Source organism: Acanthisitta chloris, unplaced genomic scaffold (genome assembly GCF_000695815.1).
Source record: "Acanthisitta chloris isolate BGI_N310 unplaced genomic scaffold, ASM69581v1 scaffold33857, whole genome shotgun sequence".
Classification (NCBI taxonomy): domain Eukaryota; kingdom Metazoa; phylum Chordata; class Aves; order Passeriformes; family Acanthisittidae; genus Acanthisitta; species Acanthisitta chloris.
The window spans coordinates 6,870-27,417 of NW_008681506.1; the positions used below are offsets into that span (position 1 = coordinate 6,870).

Consider the following 20,548-nt stretch of genomic DNA (forward strand, 5'->3'; position numbering starts at 1 on the left):
CACCACTGAAGGAACTAGTAGAACTAGCTCACCTCTTTCAACAGTGTCAACATAAAAAGGAAAAAAAATTTTGATAGCATGTGGAAAGATGAATCTTCTCTCACTATGTTTGAGAAGTCTCACTATTTGTGCAAGCAAAGCAATTCTGTGCTTCTGGCTCAATAATTGCTAAGTGGGCAAACAGCCCATTAGGCAGTGTTTCTTTTGGCCAGTCCTTGTTTCTTAACTGGCTTCAAGCTCCTTTGCAAGTAGCTTCAGCCTCAGTAATGCAACAGCTCAGGGAATGTTAGTGCAAGCTGCCCCAGAAGCACCAGATGCATCCTGGACCTCAAGGCAGGAACCAAATTTAAGCCCAATTCTTCAGTTCAGCTTTCCCACTTCTGGCTTATCACCAACATTTGAACATGTTCAATAAGGAACCAAAACCAACCAACCAAAAAAGCCCCCACACCAAGCCCCCAGGTCCCCCAGTTTAACCTCAGGCTTACTCCTACAATCAGGAGAGGTCTCTTAACAATCATCACTATTGATTAGTAGAACAGATTTGGATACTACAGTAGATGAAAGACATCATACAGACATCCTGATCAGAACTGGAATTTCTAAAAAGAATTTAATAGAAAATACAAACCCCCCATAGCTTCTACACATTTAGCAAACGTTACACTTCCTCCACAGCACATCAGATGATAGTAGAGAACTCTCAATCTACACACTCCAGTTTTGAAAGCTGGACCTGATTCCCATTAGAGTCAAACATGGTTAATAAATTTCAATGATTACTCAGATCAAGTCCTCTAAAGTTTGAACTTCTAGAAAAGATAACATAATTTACTCCTTTGAGGGAGGAGACACAGGATATTTAAAGAACTAATCTCAAGTCTGAGAAGTAATAGATAGCAGAATGGAATCAAGGACCTATATAAAGGCACTTGCTTCCTACAGATTTGCATGTTTCTTCCACTAGCTGAAGTGCTTTTGGAGTCCTTAAAAAGTCTTGTCTGGGTCCCCAGCTGTGAGGTATTTTCCTGAAAATCATGAACCTGGAAACTTGGGGCTTGGAAAAAAAAAGGCTCAAGGCAGTTGAGAGGGTTATGTAGAATGGGTCTGTCACCTTAGACAGCAGGATCCACTTTCAGAAAGGGCTCTTTAGAGCCTGTACTCAGGAAGCACAGCATCCAGCCCACAGAACCAACCCTGCAACCTGCTTGTAGGACACTGAACCAAAGAGTGCACAGGCCTTACACTGTGCAACAGGATGATCCTCAGGCTTTTCTGCTTGCAAGTTAGGAGAAATTTAAGAGATGGCTTAGATTTGTGTATTAACTTGCTATTCAGGGATCCATTAAGTCTTGATGCGAAACAAGAGGGTAAAAGAAAATAGGTACAATTGAAGTGACACTGTATCTGCGAATCTACATTGTTTATTTCAGCAAGAAGGGCCCCCAAACCTAAAGTACAACATTTAAAAATCTACAACACAAAAATAGAAAATATTCAAACTGCACAGAAACACAAGTCACCTTGAATGTGATTAAAACGTCACATGAGATTTTTTTGCAGTTAAGTGGCAATTAAGGATGTGCTTTACAACACTGGATAGAAATCTGCAAGTTTCCTGGACAGGCAGGATCCTCATGCTTGTGCAAGTCGTTCTAGGACTCTTCTGTAATCTGAGACAAGCTGTTGGAAGCTCTCTTCTAACTGCTCGTGTTGCATGTTTAGGTCTATTTGGTTCAACTGATTCGTCAGCTCTTCTGGTCTTAGACACCTCCTCATCTTGGCAAGTTCTCTCTGTTTTTTCTAAGCAAAAAAAAAAGTAGTTTGAACACAACCAATAATTATCAAGAACATGGTATTTCATTAAAATGTAATCAATTTCAGTATCTAATTCTTTAGGGTGTCCCCAATCCCAAGAGAAACAGTTAACAGTCTTTGATTAGTACATCTGTTAAAGCCTAATAGTTTGTGTTACCAATGAACTAGACAAGTGAAAAAGGGTTTCAAAGTTTTTCCCTGAACAAAACAGATCAGTTCTAACAGGACACTACTACTGAAGGTGTATGGCACAAAAAACTCAATTGTAGAAAACTGACTAGGACATTTAGTTCTACGCTGACACTAATCACACTGGTGTCCCATTATGTGGCTCTTCAGCCAACTAATTTCTCCATAAATGACTATCAAGAATTAATTTGAAGCCTTCTGTTCAGAGAAAATTTCACAAATTGTTACAAATTTTTCAGAAGTTACCAGGGACTAGCAGTAATAGCTGAAACACACTGAGATTATTCACAACCATAAATATATTTGTACAGCAACAAGATGAGTTCTCCTTGCTCCGTCACATGTGATATTTTCACTTGTTTCTTAAAAATACCTAAAAATGTTTTGTATTTCCTTTTCCGAGATATTTTTATACAGCTGATACCTATTTCTGAGCTACTCAGTTCTTTAGGTACTTCCCATTCTTCAGTCTTCTCTCACTTTGCAAAAGCAAGGGAAAAAAAAAAGCATTACATATGCCCGGCTTCTTATCAATAAATCTTTGCAATGCCTATGGAATCAGTGTTTATTAAAATAACATTTCCCTAAGCTATTCTACCTCTACCATCAGTCTCAAAGCCCTTCTGTACTCTAATTTTACACTTCTCTTACATGAATGTTTCCTTTCTGTGACTGATGCTGAGTGTCAGGAGGGAGGAGCGGAGACCACAGTGAACTGTATACGAGTTCAGAAAACTCTATGAGACCAGAAAAACCTTTCTAATTTCCCACAGATTCCAGATAAGCAAAGCTCAGTTCAGAAAAGGAGATTCTGTACTTAAGTCCTGATGAGGCCTCCAGGCATATTTCTAGCAGTAATAAAGCAACATTTCCTTGTAGAAAGGATGTCAAAAGCAGCATAAATGTTCACATTTTAGATTCATGTTAGCCATATCTAGTCAAAATGAGTAAGATACTCAAAACCTGTGAAGAGTTGCCCAAATGAAAATAGAGATGAGTCCCTTCTGAGCAAGCTTCGGTCACTAGAAAAACTAAAACCTTCTTAGTCTAGAATTCTTTTAAAGTTTGCTTAGATTATAGGTATTAACTCTGGAAAAAAAAAGGTGTCAGCTTTTAAATGGCCATTACATCTGATCCTGCAGCATTAGACCAGCTCTAAGTGCCATGTTCTGGGTAAAAAGCAAACTCCCTCCACATGTTTCAAATAATCAGTTGCTTCAATATCCATTTCCCTCCAAATATATTATCAGCATATCCAAATACCCAAGATTCTGAAATCTGTCATCAGTAACCTTTGACCCAGGCAGTTTCAAGAGGATTCTTTGAGACCAAGTTATTGGGCTAGGCAGAGAAGCATATTCTGTTCAAGCAGCAAACCCAAACAAAGTACTATGATTGAGAAAAGCAGCAGAGCAGTGGTGTTCACTGCTAACAGGGATGACATGTAGAACAAAGACATGATCAAGGAGATATGTCTACCAGCACAGGCCACTAATGAGCATAAAAAGCTCTTCAGAAACAGAGAGGTCACACTGAAACTGAAATGTCACAAGCCACTCACTCTTTAAACTAACTTAGTTATGCCTTGTTCTCTAAGGCACCAAATGTTTTATTTCCTGTATTAGTACTGCTTATAGAGTCCCACAAATCCTGGATCAGTCATTCCAATCTAGTGGTGCCATATACACAAAAGTCTTGGTATTTTTAGCAAGTGCTTCCTTGCTAATGTGAAGACTTCAAGGGGAATAGATGTGTTACATGTTTTTCCCCTTAAGTTTCTGCATATAGTTTTATCTCTGGTACTGTTAGCCAGGAAATAGCTGTAAGATGCAATAACATTTTTACTAAACTAAGCTAGTGACAATTTAGATTTACTCTACATCTACAGTACTGTTCAAAATGAAGCTAGCACATGCTTCTTATAATAAAATGATGCCACCATTAAAGTGTGCAGTAATATTTCTGATTGTTTAATAAAGTTTGCTTCCCCCTTCCAAATTATTCTCTATATATTAACACTTAGTTTAATTGCAGTTGTGAGAAGTTTTTGATAACAACATTGTGACTAAAATTTATTGGAAGCTGTTTAAAGCAAATGTGTGACTGACCTGTTTGCTAGGCAGACCTCCCATATACAAGCTATTTCAGAACATGAGACTTAAAAATCAGGGAAAAAGGTGTTGGCTGTTTTAAGGATTCTTTTGAATGCTCATTGAAACAATATTCTAAAGTAGTAATGTTACATATCTAGCAATACAAAATGCATTCATTGTCCATGCATTTATTGCATGCAAAGACTGAAGTGCAAACACCTGCTAGAAGCACTAGAATTGAAGCTGCCCACAGAATTTTGGATTTCTCCTATTGAAACCATGTAATAGTCCTGTTTGCTGAAAAATCACCTTACTTCTAGTGAATACAGTGAAATGTAGCAAATGAGACAAGACACTCATGAAAGAGAAAGTGTTTTGATTAAGCATGACATGGTACTATCTCCAGATCAGACCAGTATTTGATACAGAGCTCCTGTAAGCCCAACATGACTACTACAAAGTTTGGTTGTTTTGGGGTGTGTGTGTGTGTGTGTGTGTATATATATATATATATATATTTATGTATTTTGTCAGGGTAGGAGTTGCTTTAGTAAGGCCTGCAAGCTAGCCAACATACTCATACTCTCTGAAACCTTTTCAACAGGATTTTGGTTTGTTTAGACAGTACTTAATTGATGGAAGTAGCTAATGTGCTGGTTACAGCAATAATCCTAGAATAGCAGTCTTGAAACAAAGACTGATGCCATTAGCAACTAGGATATAATTTTTTTAATCTATCTGAAAGGGTCAGTTTAAGCAACATGGACCACCTATAATGAAGATCCTGGTATGCATAATTAATAGGAACTAAGAAAATTACTTCATACTAAGTTTTGTACTTGCCTGAATTTTACTGTGGCATTTTTTTTATATTCCATCTGTATGGAGTTCTGTGTTGACACGACTTGATTACTTCTGGCAAGCTGCTTTGTTAAGACCTAGCTAACAAGCAGAACAGGAACCTAAACTCTATGTAGTCTGCAATGTAAACTTATCACAGCATTTATGTCTCCAAATTTTTGGCTTGTCTATTTAAGATATTTTTAACCTTTTCAAGAAAGTGACATTTTTTCTCCTTAAGACTACCTGGGCATAATGTCACTTGTAGCTAGATAACATACCTTAATAGCAACCTCCTGCTGGAATTGGGCAGGAAACAGGAGCTGAACACAAAATCTTCAGCACTGCTATGTATGAACGCTCTCTGCATCTGTATACATGTCAGTTGAACTCTGCATAACTAATAGTAGTTGATTGGCAACATAATTGGCATCAACTACATTTATGGAAATGAAAGTAAAATCAAGTATAATTAGCCCTGAAATAAGTATTAAATGATACTTAAGTCATATACACCTTATAGGGGCCAATCAGCCTTCTCTTAACGTCCAAGCGGTAGCTCCTGGACTGCTCCGCGTCACCCATGTCCGTGGCACGCAACCGCAGGATCTCGTACACTCGTCTTGTGTGTTGCTGATAACAGAAAGGAGAACAGAAACCAGGTCTGAACAAAGAGGTCACTCAACAGAACTCAGAGTGGAGAAACACTAGAGTAATTGCTCAGTTTAACCAGAGGATAAAGGGATGGACGAAGCCTCTCAAATTTACCCTCCTATCTGGTGGGTTAAATGAGTAAACGTTATTGGTTTTACTTCAAAACCGTTTTCTTCCATGCAGTCAGTATCTGATCTCTCAAAGTGTTGCTCCAGCTGTAGAGGTGCTTCAAGAACATGCTGTAAATGAGCAGCAGAAAGCCCAGAAGCCAGAGTCCAAAAGCACCACAAAGAATTCAAGGACTGTAACTAGAGTGACATTGAGCAATATCAAACAGTATCTACTTTGCTAATTTTAACAATCCCCATATACCTACTGCCTTCATAAGACCCCTTGAAATCCTAAATATGAAACCAAACCAACAATATTTAAAGTTTTCTGTTTACTAGGGAAGAAAATGAATGAATTAGTGAATGGAAAAACCTGAAGTGCTTTTGGTATCAGGATCAGATAATACAACATCCAGGGAGAAGGAAAAAAAAAAAAATCACATTGCTCCTATATTAACTGTTACAACTGTGTGAAAACAGAATCGAAGACCAAGTATTCTTTTGCCAAGTAACAGCAAAAATAAGGTGGTTTGCTTGCTATACTAGCACATGTTTAGGCACTGTTAAAAAACCAACCCAAACTTATTTATTCTTCCAGGTTTAAGATACAGAAGGCTGCAGATGTAGTTTATATATGCGATTCCATTTTCATGAACATGTTTGAATATGGCTTTAAGCAACTCTGCCATTTCACTACCATACTCACTTAAGGTAATAACTTACTGAGATTACCAGCAAATCTAATTGTTCAATTTAACTGTTTAGTTCTCCAAGTGTTTAGAGTTGCTTTAGTAGCAACTGTTTGCCAATTTAATGTTCTGCATTCCCAAAGCAACACTTATTATTGGCATAAGTACACTTGAAAAATCAAAAACATGTCAAATTCTATTACAACAGAATCTGCAGGTAAAAAAAACATTTATCTATAACCAGAGGTAGATATCTCCAGACACATCCTAAACAACTGTCAAAATAAGCCAGAGGGCGTAAATTCCATGTCTCCACCTCTAAGTTTACATTGGACACACTCTTAATGCAGTAGAGTAGGGTAACAACTACAACTGTTCTGATTTAATACCTTATTTATTTTCAATTTTTGTTGAGCTTCCATCACCATTTCTTGACTGAAACCTTGCATTAACTTTACTGGGGAAAAGCAGAGCAAATCTTGACAGAGCTTTACAAGAACAAAGTCTCTTAGCTTCACGTAGTTTTCAGATGGATCTTCAGCTAGAAAGAATAAAAAAAGACTATCAGCATTATTTGTTTTCTCATCTCTGGTATGTAATTTCAAAGAACTACGAAGAACAAAGGCAGATGCAGAATTCATTAGTATATAAACAACTGTAATTAATTTTATCACTGCTATCGAAGATTTAGGTGCTTGACAGTAGACAAACAGGTCACAGTAAGAGAAACTTCTAATGCTTTGTGTATGCAGTACCATACAGGATTGTATATGTATAAGTAACTGACAACATACATGTTTAATCTCATTTAATTCATTGGGAAGACTACTCTGCATATAAACCCTTTTCTCTTGTATCTTCCATCTAGTCTTTATTTGACAGAGTGGTACTAAAACACAAACTAATGACATGGAAAAAGGCTAGTGAAAACATCCTACTGTATCCAAACAAACTAGCTGCAGACATGTATGGACCACGAGTTATTGTGTTTGTCAGCAAGGAAGACAAGAAGGCACATGAACCCAAAGGACAAGGTTATCAAGAATTAAAAGGCTGGAAGGACCTAAGCAGAAGCTCATCATGATTTCAAGTTACTTCCATTTTGCTTGAAATGATAGCATATCAAAACAATTGATTTAGAAAAAAAGCCACCAAAGTTGAGAACTAGCCTCAATTAGCATCAGCAGGGTCCCATATGCAACTTTATTCCTACCAATGAACAATGCAGAAAGAAAATATGTACAACACTGTGAATATATGTCTTTCTTCCTTGCTTGTTTAGACAGGCTCACTACAAAGAAGTAGCAGGGCCATGTTTCTCCCCAACATTAACTGCTCCATGAACCAGCATTGTGGAGTTTATTGCTAACCAGGTTATATGCAGGCTGTGTTTTGCTTCAGTTTTGAAGAACTAGATTAAGTTTTCAGAACACTGAAATAGTTAAAATGTGCAGTTTAAGGATGATCACAAGCAAAAAAGTTGCCAAGAAGGACTGGATAGGAGTTTTTGCTGTGTATATGCAGCACTGCACAACTAGCAATTTATTTTTTGAGCTGGAGGATGCTTATGATGATTGTCAGTAAGTGTTTTGTGCATGAGTGGCCTCATCTTGTGTGGCAAGCCTTACAGCACTCATTCTGCAAAAGAGACTGGAGAAGCTGTAATAAGTTAATTGATTATTGCTTTGAGCTCAGATTAGTTAAAAGAAAGGTGAGGCAGTTTCTGTACAGTAAGCACTATCAGCATGTGTTTGCCTGTGTCAGCATGACAAGTTATAAGCAGAACAAAATATTTGTTGGAATGTGAAACTACAAAGTAATTTTAAAAAATAATTAAATATTTCAGAGGTTAACTAGATCTTCATTTTTGCTTTGCAGAAAAGTTAAAGGTTTTACTTCACAATTTTAGATGCTATGTAACTAAATATCCTATCCACATCAAGATGGTCCAGCCTGATTTCCCCCTCAAAAAAGACAAGAAATAACTATGTAAAAGCCTTAACTTCTCTAACTGGAGTGCCATGTAGAATACTGCAAGCTTTCTCCTGCTTCATTCCAGGACAAAACCACACCCTATCTTCAGGCACATTTACTGTTGGCTACAACCCTGTGCTTAAGGTGCTGAGCCATGAACATAACATGGCACTGCAAGAATTGTGACAAGACTTGGTTTATCCTCAGTTACAAAGCTACGCAAAGTTTTGTACTGTTCAAAGGAAAACATCAATGCATGATGCACATGATTTCCTGCTGCAAAAACCAAGTTATACTTCCTTAGGTTCCCATGAACTCGATTGAAATTATGAGGTGGATTACTTTACAAATGCATTATGAAAGCAACTGGGCTATTGTGTTTTAATTAGACTGGGGAGTCATTTCTAACCAAGACGAGACTACACCTAGAATTGAATGGTCAACTCTTGTTTGAACTGCATTTCTTCCCATATTAGACTCCACACCACAGGATAAATAACATTAAAAATTGTTACAAGCATGACATTTTTTGTTAGGCACATGCACCCATTATCCCCTCTGCCATTTCTCCAATAATCTTTTATTTTTAGGTACTTGTGCACACACCTCTAACATCATGGATGCCTTCAGCCAGCAATACATGCTCCTGGAGCACACGTTCCATTGAGACTTCTACTATCTGTAAAATTTCAGCTTGCACACTAATGTTAATATGCCATTTTAGTTAGGTGTGTTGTGTTCTCCCCGAATTTGAGTTTTGGTTAATAGGAATAAGTTGAACACTGAATTTGACAAAGCTTTATCTCTTGGCAAACTCAGCTGTGTATCTCACAATAAAATGGCTAAGAAGCTGGTAATCTGTTCATGCTAGGGATTGAATATTCCTGGTGCACTGTTCTCAAAGTATTTAAGGAGCTACATTATGTACAGTTCTCCTGTAAACCAGGGTACCATTAATCCTGAACTGAAGCTAAGGCTTTAAGAGGCCATTTAATTCTGAGAACTGAACACAAAAGTTAGCTTGCAGGCTAACAACTCATGAATGCTATGAGTTGCTTATTACAAATGTCAAGTGAGTTAAAAATTCCACACAAACCTGTTATATCAAGTACTGTAGGGGAAGACATATAGTATCTATGAACTGTTTCAAGCAGCTGAGCACCATGGCCTTCTCCTTGGAACGGTGGCAAGATGAGCATCTGGCTACAGACAAAGGAATGCATTTTCAGTTCAAATACACACATTTGCAAACATCATGTAAAGTCTCTAAAACAACATGGTATTTCATTTTAGGTTAAAGTACATGTAGCAATCTTCATACTAAAACGTCACTTTTAACGGAGTCTTAAAATTGTTCAGTACTCCTGACTCGTTTGAGATTCCCTGTGCTTCAGGAAGGGAACAATGAAATAAATCAGTGCATAGACAGCTAATAATGGGGATTTTTTTAAACAAATCAACACCATTATAAACAAGTATTGGGAACTTCAGCAGTTCCCTCTCCTGCAATAAAAGGCAAGGCCCGAGTTATGCCGCCAATTACCTTACACGTGGCCGGGTTTTGTCTGGGTACACATAGTAATTATAGACTGTCATGTAGCCTACGGTCGCCAAGAGTGGAGCTCCGTCCTTATTGTACTTCTCAAAGCTGCAGATAAAACAGAGAGCCAAGCAGGTCAATTACAGTCGCGCTCCCATGCAGTGTCCATTTGCTTTTCCATTCTCCAACTGAATTTTCAGTGTCAGCAAGCTACTCTGTGAGGGCCCAATGGGTACACCTGCTATGTTCTGAATGTACAATTCACTTAATTGGTGTGCAGCAACTTGGATAAATCAGACCTCTTTACAGCACTTCAGTGCACTTGCCTATTATAAAGATGAATAGGTGGCAAGTAAAAGAAAACACAGGCAAAGCTCATTTTACTGTTTAAGCCTACATTCAGGGCTCTAACGGACAACAGCATTTAATTCAGCTCTATTCTCAAGCTTTCCCAAAGCATAATGGAGGAAAACTCAAGCCTCATAAACAATGGTTTTTCTTTCCTGGGAAAAATATCATTATACTGCTCCAATAATTGGCCAGCCACAATTAAAATGCAGGCTTTGTCGAGGTAATAAGGTCCACTGTTGCTTTAGAACTGTACTTACACTAGAAAGTAGTTCCATCTTTCATCATCTACATCAATAAAGCTAGCAGTTTCAATAAACCACATCAAGAACGTCTGAAGCCTTTCATGATATTCTCGAAAGCCTGGACATGTCATGTCAGCCTAGGGAAAAAGCCAGGAGAAGTCAGGTGAAACCTATCACAGATGTAAGAGGAAAGAAAATATGCAAAACCTAATTAAATTCTGCAATATAAAACAGCATGTTTACACCGATTATGAAATGGGAAAAATTCTAATATTTTTATCTTTCAGTAAAAATCATTACAGAAAGTGCATCACCGCAAAATAAAATTGAATTTGGTAGCTCAAAAGCAGAAGTTTAACTTAATTTTTCATACCTTGTATATCTGATATGTTATATCTTCCCCAGCTTCCTCATTATGGATAGAATATGTGTGCAGCAGCATTCCAAAGGGCTTGAAGTTGACCTCCTTCTCCAGCAGAGATACAAAGTCATCTGTGTTTGTGCAAAAACCAGGCGGAATGATTTCTCTAATTTTACTTTCAACATCATCTGCCTGGAAATTACAGGAAGGGGCAGGATCAGTGGAAGATTAAAAAAAGACAGCATTTATATTACTATTGGGCCATAAGAAATGAATATATGTGAGATGCTGTGGCCTTACAGTGATTTAAAAAGAAAAAGCAAGCATTCCTGTTCTCGGTGGTGACCTTCCAGCAAGTAAAAGAGCAGCACTGATGAGATCAGAAAGGCCAATCCAGCCACTGCAAGCATCAAAAAGCTCTTGGTTACAGCCTAAGTTCATCAACATTTTTATGTTTAGAGATTGTAAAACCTAGGAGTGTTGATAGCTATTCTCAAAGTGCAGCATATTCAGAAGCTAAGATTTTCCTTCCAGACAGCAATTCTCCAAGACTATGCTAAGATACACAGCCCTGTGGAACTCAGGCTCCCAAACAAGCAGCTTACAAGAGGTATTAGGTGCTGCAGAACCAAGTGGAGGAAAAGGAACAAAGATCAGAATTGATAACTCCCAAACAGGAAAGTGACAGCTAGCACACTCTTGCACTCTTATGTCCCCCGGCTTGAAATGCCTGCCTGTAGGATCAGCTGCAAAACACATTACCAGCTCAGACAACCACATCCTACATTCTAGTAAAAGTTTCAAACCCAAAGTTTGACATAAAATAATAATAGTACAACTTAAGAACACTGTCAGCCAATCTAACCTGCAGTCTAACATACTGTGGAAGACAAAATATTCTGACACCAGAATTAAATTCAGAGATTACTCTTTTCAGATAACCAAAGTGAGAGACTATCAGCTGAGCAGACTTCATAATCCTTTTCAGACCCCAAAAAGACCACTTGATTGAATACATTTACTACTTCTTTTTAACCATGAATATTTGATGAAGTTTCACAATAACGTATTACTGCTTCTCACCAGGCAATAAAACTTAATGAATTGGTCTCGACTTAACAAAACCCTGCTCCTCAATACAACCCCTAAAAGCCTGACATTACATTCAACAAAATGAGCTTACATTCAATTCAAACTTTGCTGTGAACAATGCATCCAGGTTTTTACTTAATGGAGTTTGCCGTGAGTTCAGCTGTAATGTTTGTATTGTATCTATTTCCACAAGGACTGACACAAGAACACTTTGTGTTAACTTACTAAGCAGCTCTTTCACACCGTTTACATGCATGATGGGTATTAGTTCAAAACCAAGACCCTTGCTACTTAGCATTCAAAACAGGGAAATTAAGATGCTTAGAACAAAATACACTACAAAAGGCTAATACAACATGCTACTAATTCCTGTCCTTTCAACCATAGGCCCTTAAGTAGAAGCAATGCACCTGCAAATGAATAGCACTTTATCATTCAGTTACATTTTTAGTGTAGAGAAAGATGGATTTAGTTCAGCACAAACAAGTTTTATTCTTAATGGTTTGGTACTACCAACATTTATATTTATATTTGGAGAGAGAGCTATTAAGCAGTTAAAATACAGCTCTACAATGTTTGGTGTAAGAGCCCAGTTAAAAGGTGAGCAATCCTTACAGCTGTTGCATCCCCAAAACAAAGATGAATCTGTTGGAGCCTTTGCTATAATTCATAAACCAATATTAGTTAAAAAATACTTCATTGCACAAAACCCACCATTTTTTTTCAGAATCAAACCACAGTTATATGGAACACATTTTAGAAATGCCTTTATTCTTAAACTCTGCAAATATGTTGTTTACACAGTTTAAGTCTGCTGGTGAAGCTGTAGGAAACTGCAGCTAAGAATCTGTAGTGACTTTAATTTCACAGATCTGGAATTGGCATGTAAAAAGAATCTAGAATTAAAATAAAACTTCCAATCATCAGTTCAGTAACTCAGGCTATGTGGGAAAAAAACTAAAAAGGGTGAATGTACATTATGAAGTACTCTATGAATAATATTTAAGTAGTTTTGCTCCCCCCACATCCTAAGGTTCTTTGTTAGTGGTGAGAAGGAAGCCTGTTGAAAGTCCCTACGATGACACACCCAGCACTGTCTGCCACCACAGAGGACAATCTTAATGTCAATGAAAGAATTAAAACATGACAGAGGCTTAGCAGGTAAAGCACCAGATTATACTTCTTGGTTCTATACAACTACGACGTATTTTCAGCTATTGCCTCAAAAATCCTCTCCCCTTGAAATGAGGCCTGACATAATTTAATAAAATATAGTCCTCATTTCCTTTTAGGGTTACCAGGATCTCTTTTACAGAGCAAATCAAGAATCCTCAGTTTGAATGACAGCATAAGTTTAAGTGATCCAATTTTCAGTTAGGAAGTCCTGGAATACTGGAATTTTGACATACCAACCACAAAAAAATAATTTGTTTCATTAATACTTGTACTTTTTAACAGAAACATTGATTACTTACTAGGCCCCTTCCAAACACTTCTCTCTGAGGTGCTCATAATCCATGGGGCTACCAAAACTTGTTTACTGCCTTCCCTTGTGTATTTCTTTGATACTGGCAAGAGGTTAATTTTTTATCAGAGCAGGGCACTCACATCTTACCAACTGAAATGGATGCACACAATAACACACAGGTTTCTCTTCAGAAAAACAATCCTGTTGACTACAGCGATGTTTAACATTAGCAAAGCCACTTAAAATGAAGCATGCAAAAACTTGAATTAAGCCAGCCAAGAGTTGCTGAGCTTATGGTTCATGGAAGCACTGCCTGCAATGTATTACCTTCATAATCAGAATCATGTGAGGTGATGACAGGGAACTTGGACTAGGCTTGTAGCTACACTTGATTTGTAGTAGGGCTGCTTAAGTGGGTAATGTCTCTTTGTGCATTGCATTTGACTCTGGATCACTTTAGTGTTGATTATTCTTGTACTAACAGGCAGCTATGACATTTGTATACCATGTGGACACTGTTCCAAAGTGACTGAATTTAAAATAATTACAGAAGCATATTGAAAAGCTGAATTTCTCCAACAATTATCTGCATGTATTTCAGGGGGAAGCAACAGCGTGATCAGCTGTCTCACTTAAAAACAAATACTAAAATTATACTTTTTCATTAACTTTTGTATAAAGCAAATCTATTAGACTAGCTGCAAAGCAAGATATGTACAGTTTAGTCAAATACCTTCCCCCACCCCATCATAAAATGCAGATGGAAAGGCAGATACTTGAACAGCTGCAACTCTCAAAGCAGCAAGCAACTGAGAGGTCAAAGCTATTAATATTTACACTAGAAGAAAGCAACTTCTCTTCAGATGTCTGAAAGAATCAGCTACATCCAAGGGATCAATTCTGTCTATTTTCATCAAATGAAGTGCCAACTTCTCTTCAAACTACGATCATACTTTGCTGAGCCCTCTCCAATAATAACATCTCCTTAAAGATGTATCCAAACCATGTTAAGACGCACAAACATGACTGGAGTTCTGGCTCCTGACATTTCAGGATTGTGTCGTTTCCTCATGCTTGAAAAGATCTTGGAGCAAAAAAAACCAGTGGTATTGGGACAAGTATTTCCATCATTCCCTAGCAGGGACAGTAGCAGCTGCTTTAGCAATAATGAAACCTAACTCAGCATCATAGAATAAAATCACCTGCTGTTGAATGAGCTTGTATGGGTATTTAGAAAAAATCCTAAGCTGTGAATAACTTTGTGGAGCATTAAAACCAACTTTTCACTTGTAACCAGTTATGTAAAAGGCAGAGACTACTGTCCTTTCCTAAACACCATCTATTAGCAGCACAAAGCTTATCTGTCACATCTGGCAGATAGCCTGCATCTTAGTAGAGTTATCCTCAAGGAACAGAGATCAGCAAACAAACAGTTAATTTAGAGAAGTAAATGTTAATATGCATTCAAATTAACATCCTGCCGTAATGACAGTTTACGTTTTAATCTCTGCAAATGCATTCACACCTTAAGGTGGTTAAACTGATGGTAAATACAAATGCAGAACAAGATTGATTACAGCTATATATTTTGCCTACATAGGCTTGGATATAGCAATGTGAGCACAGCCTGTTTGAAGGTACAGTGTTAGTAACAGCAAAGAAAGCACAGGGTAAGTGACAACATTCTTCCAATTGAGCTGAAGCCTGTAAATGCTCTGCAAAGCACAGAGAAGCCTTGCTCAAAAAGATCCTCTTTCGTCTCCATCTCAATCCCTTAAGCAACTCGAAGAATAATTCGGTATAGGAAATGGGGCTTGAGAAAAGCAACCATTCTGAGCAATCAAGAGTTGCAGTGTGCTTTGGACACTTGTTTTTACCTTGCTGGTATATCCAGAAAAGTAGTGGGTTTGCTGTTTGTCCAGAAAATACACAGACTGAGTAAAAAGGTGCTGTGGATTCCTGTTGTGACACTGGTGAAACGTTGGATCATTTAATTTGAATGTTTACTACATTGCCAACAGGCTTTCCTTTTTTCTAAAAGCCTTCTTAAGGTTGAAGAGCGTGACCTTTCACTCCTAAGTGTGTTGCCCTAGCCTTGAAAGCATCTCAGACATGCCCAGGCACTTAGCCTGTTGAACTAAGCATATTCTAACACACCTTCACAACAAGGAAGGACAGATCTTTAACATTCATTTAACAAAGTCATTCCAATGTACTTCGCCCTTTACAATAGGCGAAATTATTTCAATGAACTCCAATGAATTTGAAATGGTTTGGGGCATGTCTGTTAAGGGCAGGCGTGCTTCAGTCTTTACCTCCACACAGTCAAACTTCTCTGTCACTTTCGATGTGTACTCAATGCGGAAGAACAGGTTCCCAGTAATACAAGAGGATCTTCAGTCCCTTGTAGCCAAAAGCAACTTCACTGTGAAAGGAGAAAAGAGCAATCAGGAACTCTCTATACAGGAAAACATTCGCATCAGTGCTTTCGTTTCACCTGAAGTTCACATCATCTTTCCCGGTGAGGTATAATAAGCTTCCGAATAGGAAAAGGGAATTGAACTGGATGTGCACTGTCTAGGCAGAAAGAGGATCTTCAGTCCCTTGTAGCCAAAAGCAACTTCACTGTGAAAGGAGAAAAGAGCAATCAGGAACTCTCTATACAGGAAAACATTCGCATCAGTGCTTTCGTTTCACCTGAAGTTCACATCATCTTTCCCGGTGAGGTATAATAAGCTTCCGAATAGGAAAAGGGAATTGAACTGGATGTGCACTGTCTAGGCAGAGATAATGCCTGGCGCTACTGCTACTATTTTGCTCCTCTAGTGGAGGAACAGAACATGTTCCTGAGCTCAGTAAGGCAGTGCTGTGCCCTTGCTGGGACAGCTCAGGAGGGAATAGCTGAAATAGCCAATATTGTGTTTATGTTTTTCAATAGCTTAAACTCAGTAAGTTTTTCTATTAATTGACCAATAATATCTATTAAAAATTACTTTGCAGTGTAGTACAGTATTTTTGAATAACCTAACTACTGCAATTTACAGTGTACAAAGATAACCAGTCATAGCAATATGTGGACAGTTTCTAGTTAGTTATACAATCTAACCAGAACTGAGTAAATGCAAAAAAAAAAAAAGTATATAATACAAAAGCCTTTTTTACAGATTGAAAATGAATCGCCTGAAGACAAACCCTATTCTCTTGTGAAGCACAAAGAATTACTTTTCTGACAAAAAAACCTGCAGAAAATGGCAATGTTCATAAGGAAACAGGTCCAGGTTTTTGTTATTTTAAGCATAGCTGATTTTTTTTTTCTGGGATTTTTCATTTATGCTTTTTTTTGAAGTCTAAATGCCAGAACAAGATTTTGCCTGTTAGTTATACTAACAGATTGGAGAGTTCTTCCATTACTAAATGATAATTATTGTCAATGATAGCTGCAATAGATGTGTGATAGTGTTATGAATTTATCAAAATCAATATAGGTGGTTCATTCTAATTAGAGTACTTAGAATGCTTTTCAAAGAAAATGGAAATTAAACAATTACTTCAAGAAGTCCACAGATATGTGCATCTGGATTTTTCTTAGTAGATTGCTTTTGATTTGGTGTTTTGGTGTTTGTTTGTTTTGTTTTATTTTAACTGACCAGATGGTTGACTATCACTCTACTGAAAACATTAAGTGACACGTCAGCACTAGGGACAGGGTAACAATACCAATTAAGTCAGCATACTTGAAATACAAACCCAATACTTTTCTACCTAGAGTTTAACAAAGACTTTGACACCATGTCTCAAGCATTCTCCTGGAGGTACTGGCTGCTCAAGGCTTGGACAGTTGCACTGTTTGCTGGACAAAAGCCTGTCTGGATAGCCAAGCCCAAAGAGTGGGGTTACATCCAGCTGGTGGCCAGTCACAAGTGCTGTTCCCCAGGGCTCAGTGCTGGCACCAGTCCTGTTTAATGCCTTTATCAATGACCTGGATGAGGGGATCGAGTGCTCCCTCAGGCAGTTTGCAGACAACATCAAGTTGGGTGGGAGTGTTGATCTGCTGCACCTGGGTCACAACTACCCCATGCAGCACTACAGGCTTGGGGAATAGCAGCTGGAAAGCTGCCTGCTGGAAAAGGACCTGGGTATGCTGATCAGCCTAAGCCAGCAGTGTGCACAGGTGGCCAAGAAGGCCAATGGTACCCTGGCCTGTATCAGCAGTGGCCTGCCAGCAGGACTAGTATATACTGACTGCAGTCAGCATAGTAGGATTTCTTGTTTTCTAACAATTTGGAAGCAACTTTCCCCTTCCAGATCTATTAATTTGACTCTGCAAACTTTAACTTACTCATTTCCAAACACTTGATGGCTATATTCTGGATTAAATGTTGTGTTTTCATCTTCCAAATCCTCAGGAAAGCGAACTGAGGGGAAAAAAAAAAAAAAAAGAAGAAAAGGAGAGCATGACCAAGTGACCACTTCAGTTTGTTTATCCACAGGTGCCCAGCTGCCTGTTCATGCATTCTTCCACTGCAGAATCAGACTCTTCCAATTAAGAAACTAACTACATCAGACATGTTACCAAAACATTTAGTGAATTTTTTTCTCCTGACTCTTTACTCAAAGTCTCATAATAAACAAGGTCTTTTCTGGTAATGTAAAAACATTCACTATAATGGCATCTATTCAAACTCCAAAATTTAGCCAAGCATTTTATTCACGCTTATGGAATTACAGCAGCTGCTCCACAGCAATTGTGACACAAGTTCTTCTATCACTAAACACATGATTTGTGATTAGTGAATGAAATCAGAGATTAAGTAGGATTTTCTAGGAAAAAAAAAAGTAAAATATCAAGAAACTTGATTCCTAAACAGTTAAAAATTGACTTAAAAATGCCTATAATTGGAAGGGCTTTAACTCTGCCCTTAGGCATCAAAGATATAGTTCAGCCACATTAACAAGGTACAAGCAGCTCAAGACAACTGTTACACGTTTTTCATGTTGAATGAGTTGATATGGTATTAGCATGAGCATGCACTGCTGTAGGAGTTAATGTTGCTGTTAAATTGAACACTGAACAACAGCTTCATTGCTGCTTTACTCCAGTACAAGCAGAGATGACAAAAAGTTATTTTTCTGATAATATTAGACAGGAATTATCTGAAGAGAAAAATGCAGATGAGGAGTGGCCAAGCAACAGAAGTTTGGCCCTCTCAAAAGCAGGTGTCATTATGTGCCATTCTTTTCTTTGGTTTTAGAAAGGGGAAAGAGAAAAAGAAAATGTTAAAACTAGTAATAAAACTATTATTTGTAATAATGTTTCTGAGGAAGAGAAATACTTCACAATTACAGTGGCTGAAAAACTCAAGTATTTTGCTGATAACAGCATTTTGGCTCATAAGCCAAAGGTGACTGTGAATTAAAAATGCTACTAAACTATCCAGAACAGATTGCTAATAGCAGTTCTGAAAACTGTTTAACAGGTTCTTTACTTTAACTTTCTTAATACATTATGGTACTTGTACTGCTCAAGGAAACAAACTGCTGAGGGTCTGGGAAGATTGAAAATTTGACAGATGTGCCTTACTCTTCAGGCTATTACTACTGCACCTAAGTGTAAGATATGAACAGGTCCACCAAGAGTTCCATAATTCCATCTGTATTCTAGGTATCTTAGTAAACAAATTAGCTAGAGAGAGCAACAAACAGTTCTCAGAAAACTGACACTTCTATTCAGATTTTAAGCAGATCTCACTAGAAGTGTCTGGTGTCATCCAGATGTTGGGGGGGAAGGACAGCCAGAAACCCAACAACACTTCTCAGTCTTCTTTCTTGCTTTCTTTTTTTTTTTCCTCCATCAAAGAAAGAGGAAAGAGAAAGACAATTAGGTATCTGTAACCCTAAAGAACCAAGTTCTGCTGCTATGGCCACCATGAGGACAGCACATACTCAGGGCTACACCATGGCATAAGGATTGGAGAAGCAAAGGGAACCTAAAAGAATGTCAGATACTTCCAGAAAATAAAATGTAATTCCAATGCATTCTGGGAACAGGATAATAAATTGCTGACAGCATTATGCAGAGATAGGACTGGATTGCTACAGCTGTACTTGAATTGTGGCAGTCTCAGCCAAACTAACCCACGTGTTTCCATTCTCAAGTTGCATATTTACATTAGTAAGCACATACTAACTCCTGGGAGGTTCAAGTACAAGCAAGTTTCTTAGGAAGGTACTGAACCACTCCAATATCAATTCCACAACATTAAGAAAGTGACATTACCAAGCTTCAGGTGAATTGCTTCATTTGTGTTACACTTGTACTCAGCCAGCTTCTTCTCCACAGCTGTGAGTCCTGAAGAAAGAGATGTTGTTAGGAGTTAGAGGTGCACAATCCACATGTCATTGCTGCTCAAAGAACATGAGGAAAAGGATTGTAAAGCTAGGGAAAATGCACAGCACAAACCCACTAAACAAGGAGACCAAAGGAAGTTACAATATGCCACAACATTTAAAAAGAATGTAGGTACTTATGTCAAACACTTCTCTGGAACTAGAAAGCTGACAAGTAACTTTTTTGTTTCTGAGAACCAAAAGCATCACATAAAAGTACTTAGTGTTCTAAACTGTTACTAAAAACCCTATACTTTCAAAGGTGTAAGTAAAAAGTTCAGTCTAAGGTGTTTTTTAAAAGGTATTCTGTAACATTGTCAGGAGGTTTCCAGTGTTTGCACTAAGTCGTTGTCAAGAGCTTCAATGTTGTGTGCACCACCAGCAATCACTCAGCTACTACTGCTCTGCGAGAGCAGTAGGAGAAAACACAGACACTGCGTTCAGTCTGTTCTTCAAAGCATAACCTGGCACAGCAGGCGTCTCTCACTCGCGCTATTCTCTAGGTGCTTTACAAACTCAGTCCCCAGCAGTATAACCACAAAGTTCTTCTGCATCTTTCTTCAGGCAGGAAACTTTCAGTACAAACAAACTGGGGATTTATTCCCTCCCCACCCCCAGAAAACACTCTGGCTTAGCACGACCAAGCGTGAGACCGAGCCCGAGGCGGCACAACCGCAGCACAGGGGGCAGGGGGGCAGAGAGGCAGCGGCACTGCCCACCCACACGCCCGAGCCCCGCGC

General features: G+C 38.2%; 1 protein-coding gene across 1 annotated transcript; it reads right to left on the bottom strand.

Annotated features, from left to right (window-relative positions):
• Positions 1–1,402: 1,402 nt before the first annotated feature.
• HAT1 (histone acetyltransferase 1) lies at positions 1,403–19,770 on the bottom strand (the record flags this gene model as incomplete). Its single annotated transcript, XM_009078138.1, is given in 11 exon segments — positions 1,403–1,803; positions 5,457–5,573; positions 6,783–6,934; positions 9,464–9,570; positions 9,911–10,015; positions 10,516–10,637; positions 10,874–11,053; positions 15,737–15,800; positions 15,802–15,846; positions 17,761–17,836; positions 19,699–19,770. Coding segments are annotated over 11 exon segments (1,208 nt in total), but the record flags the coding sequence as incomplete, so codon positions are not given.
• Between the last annotated feature and the right edge of the window lie 778 nt (positions 19,771–20,548).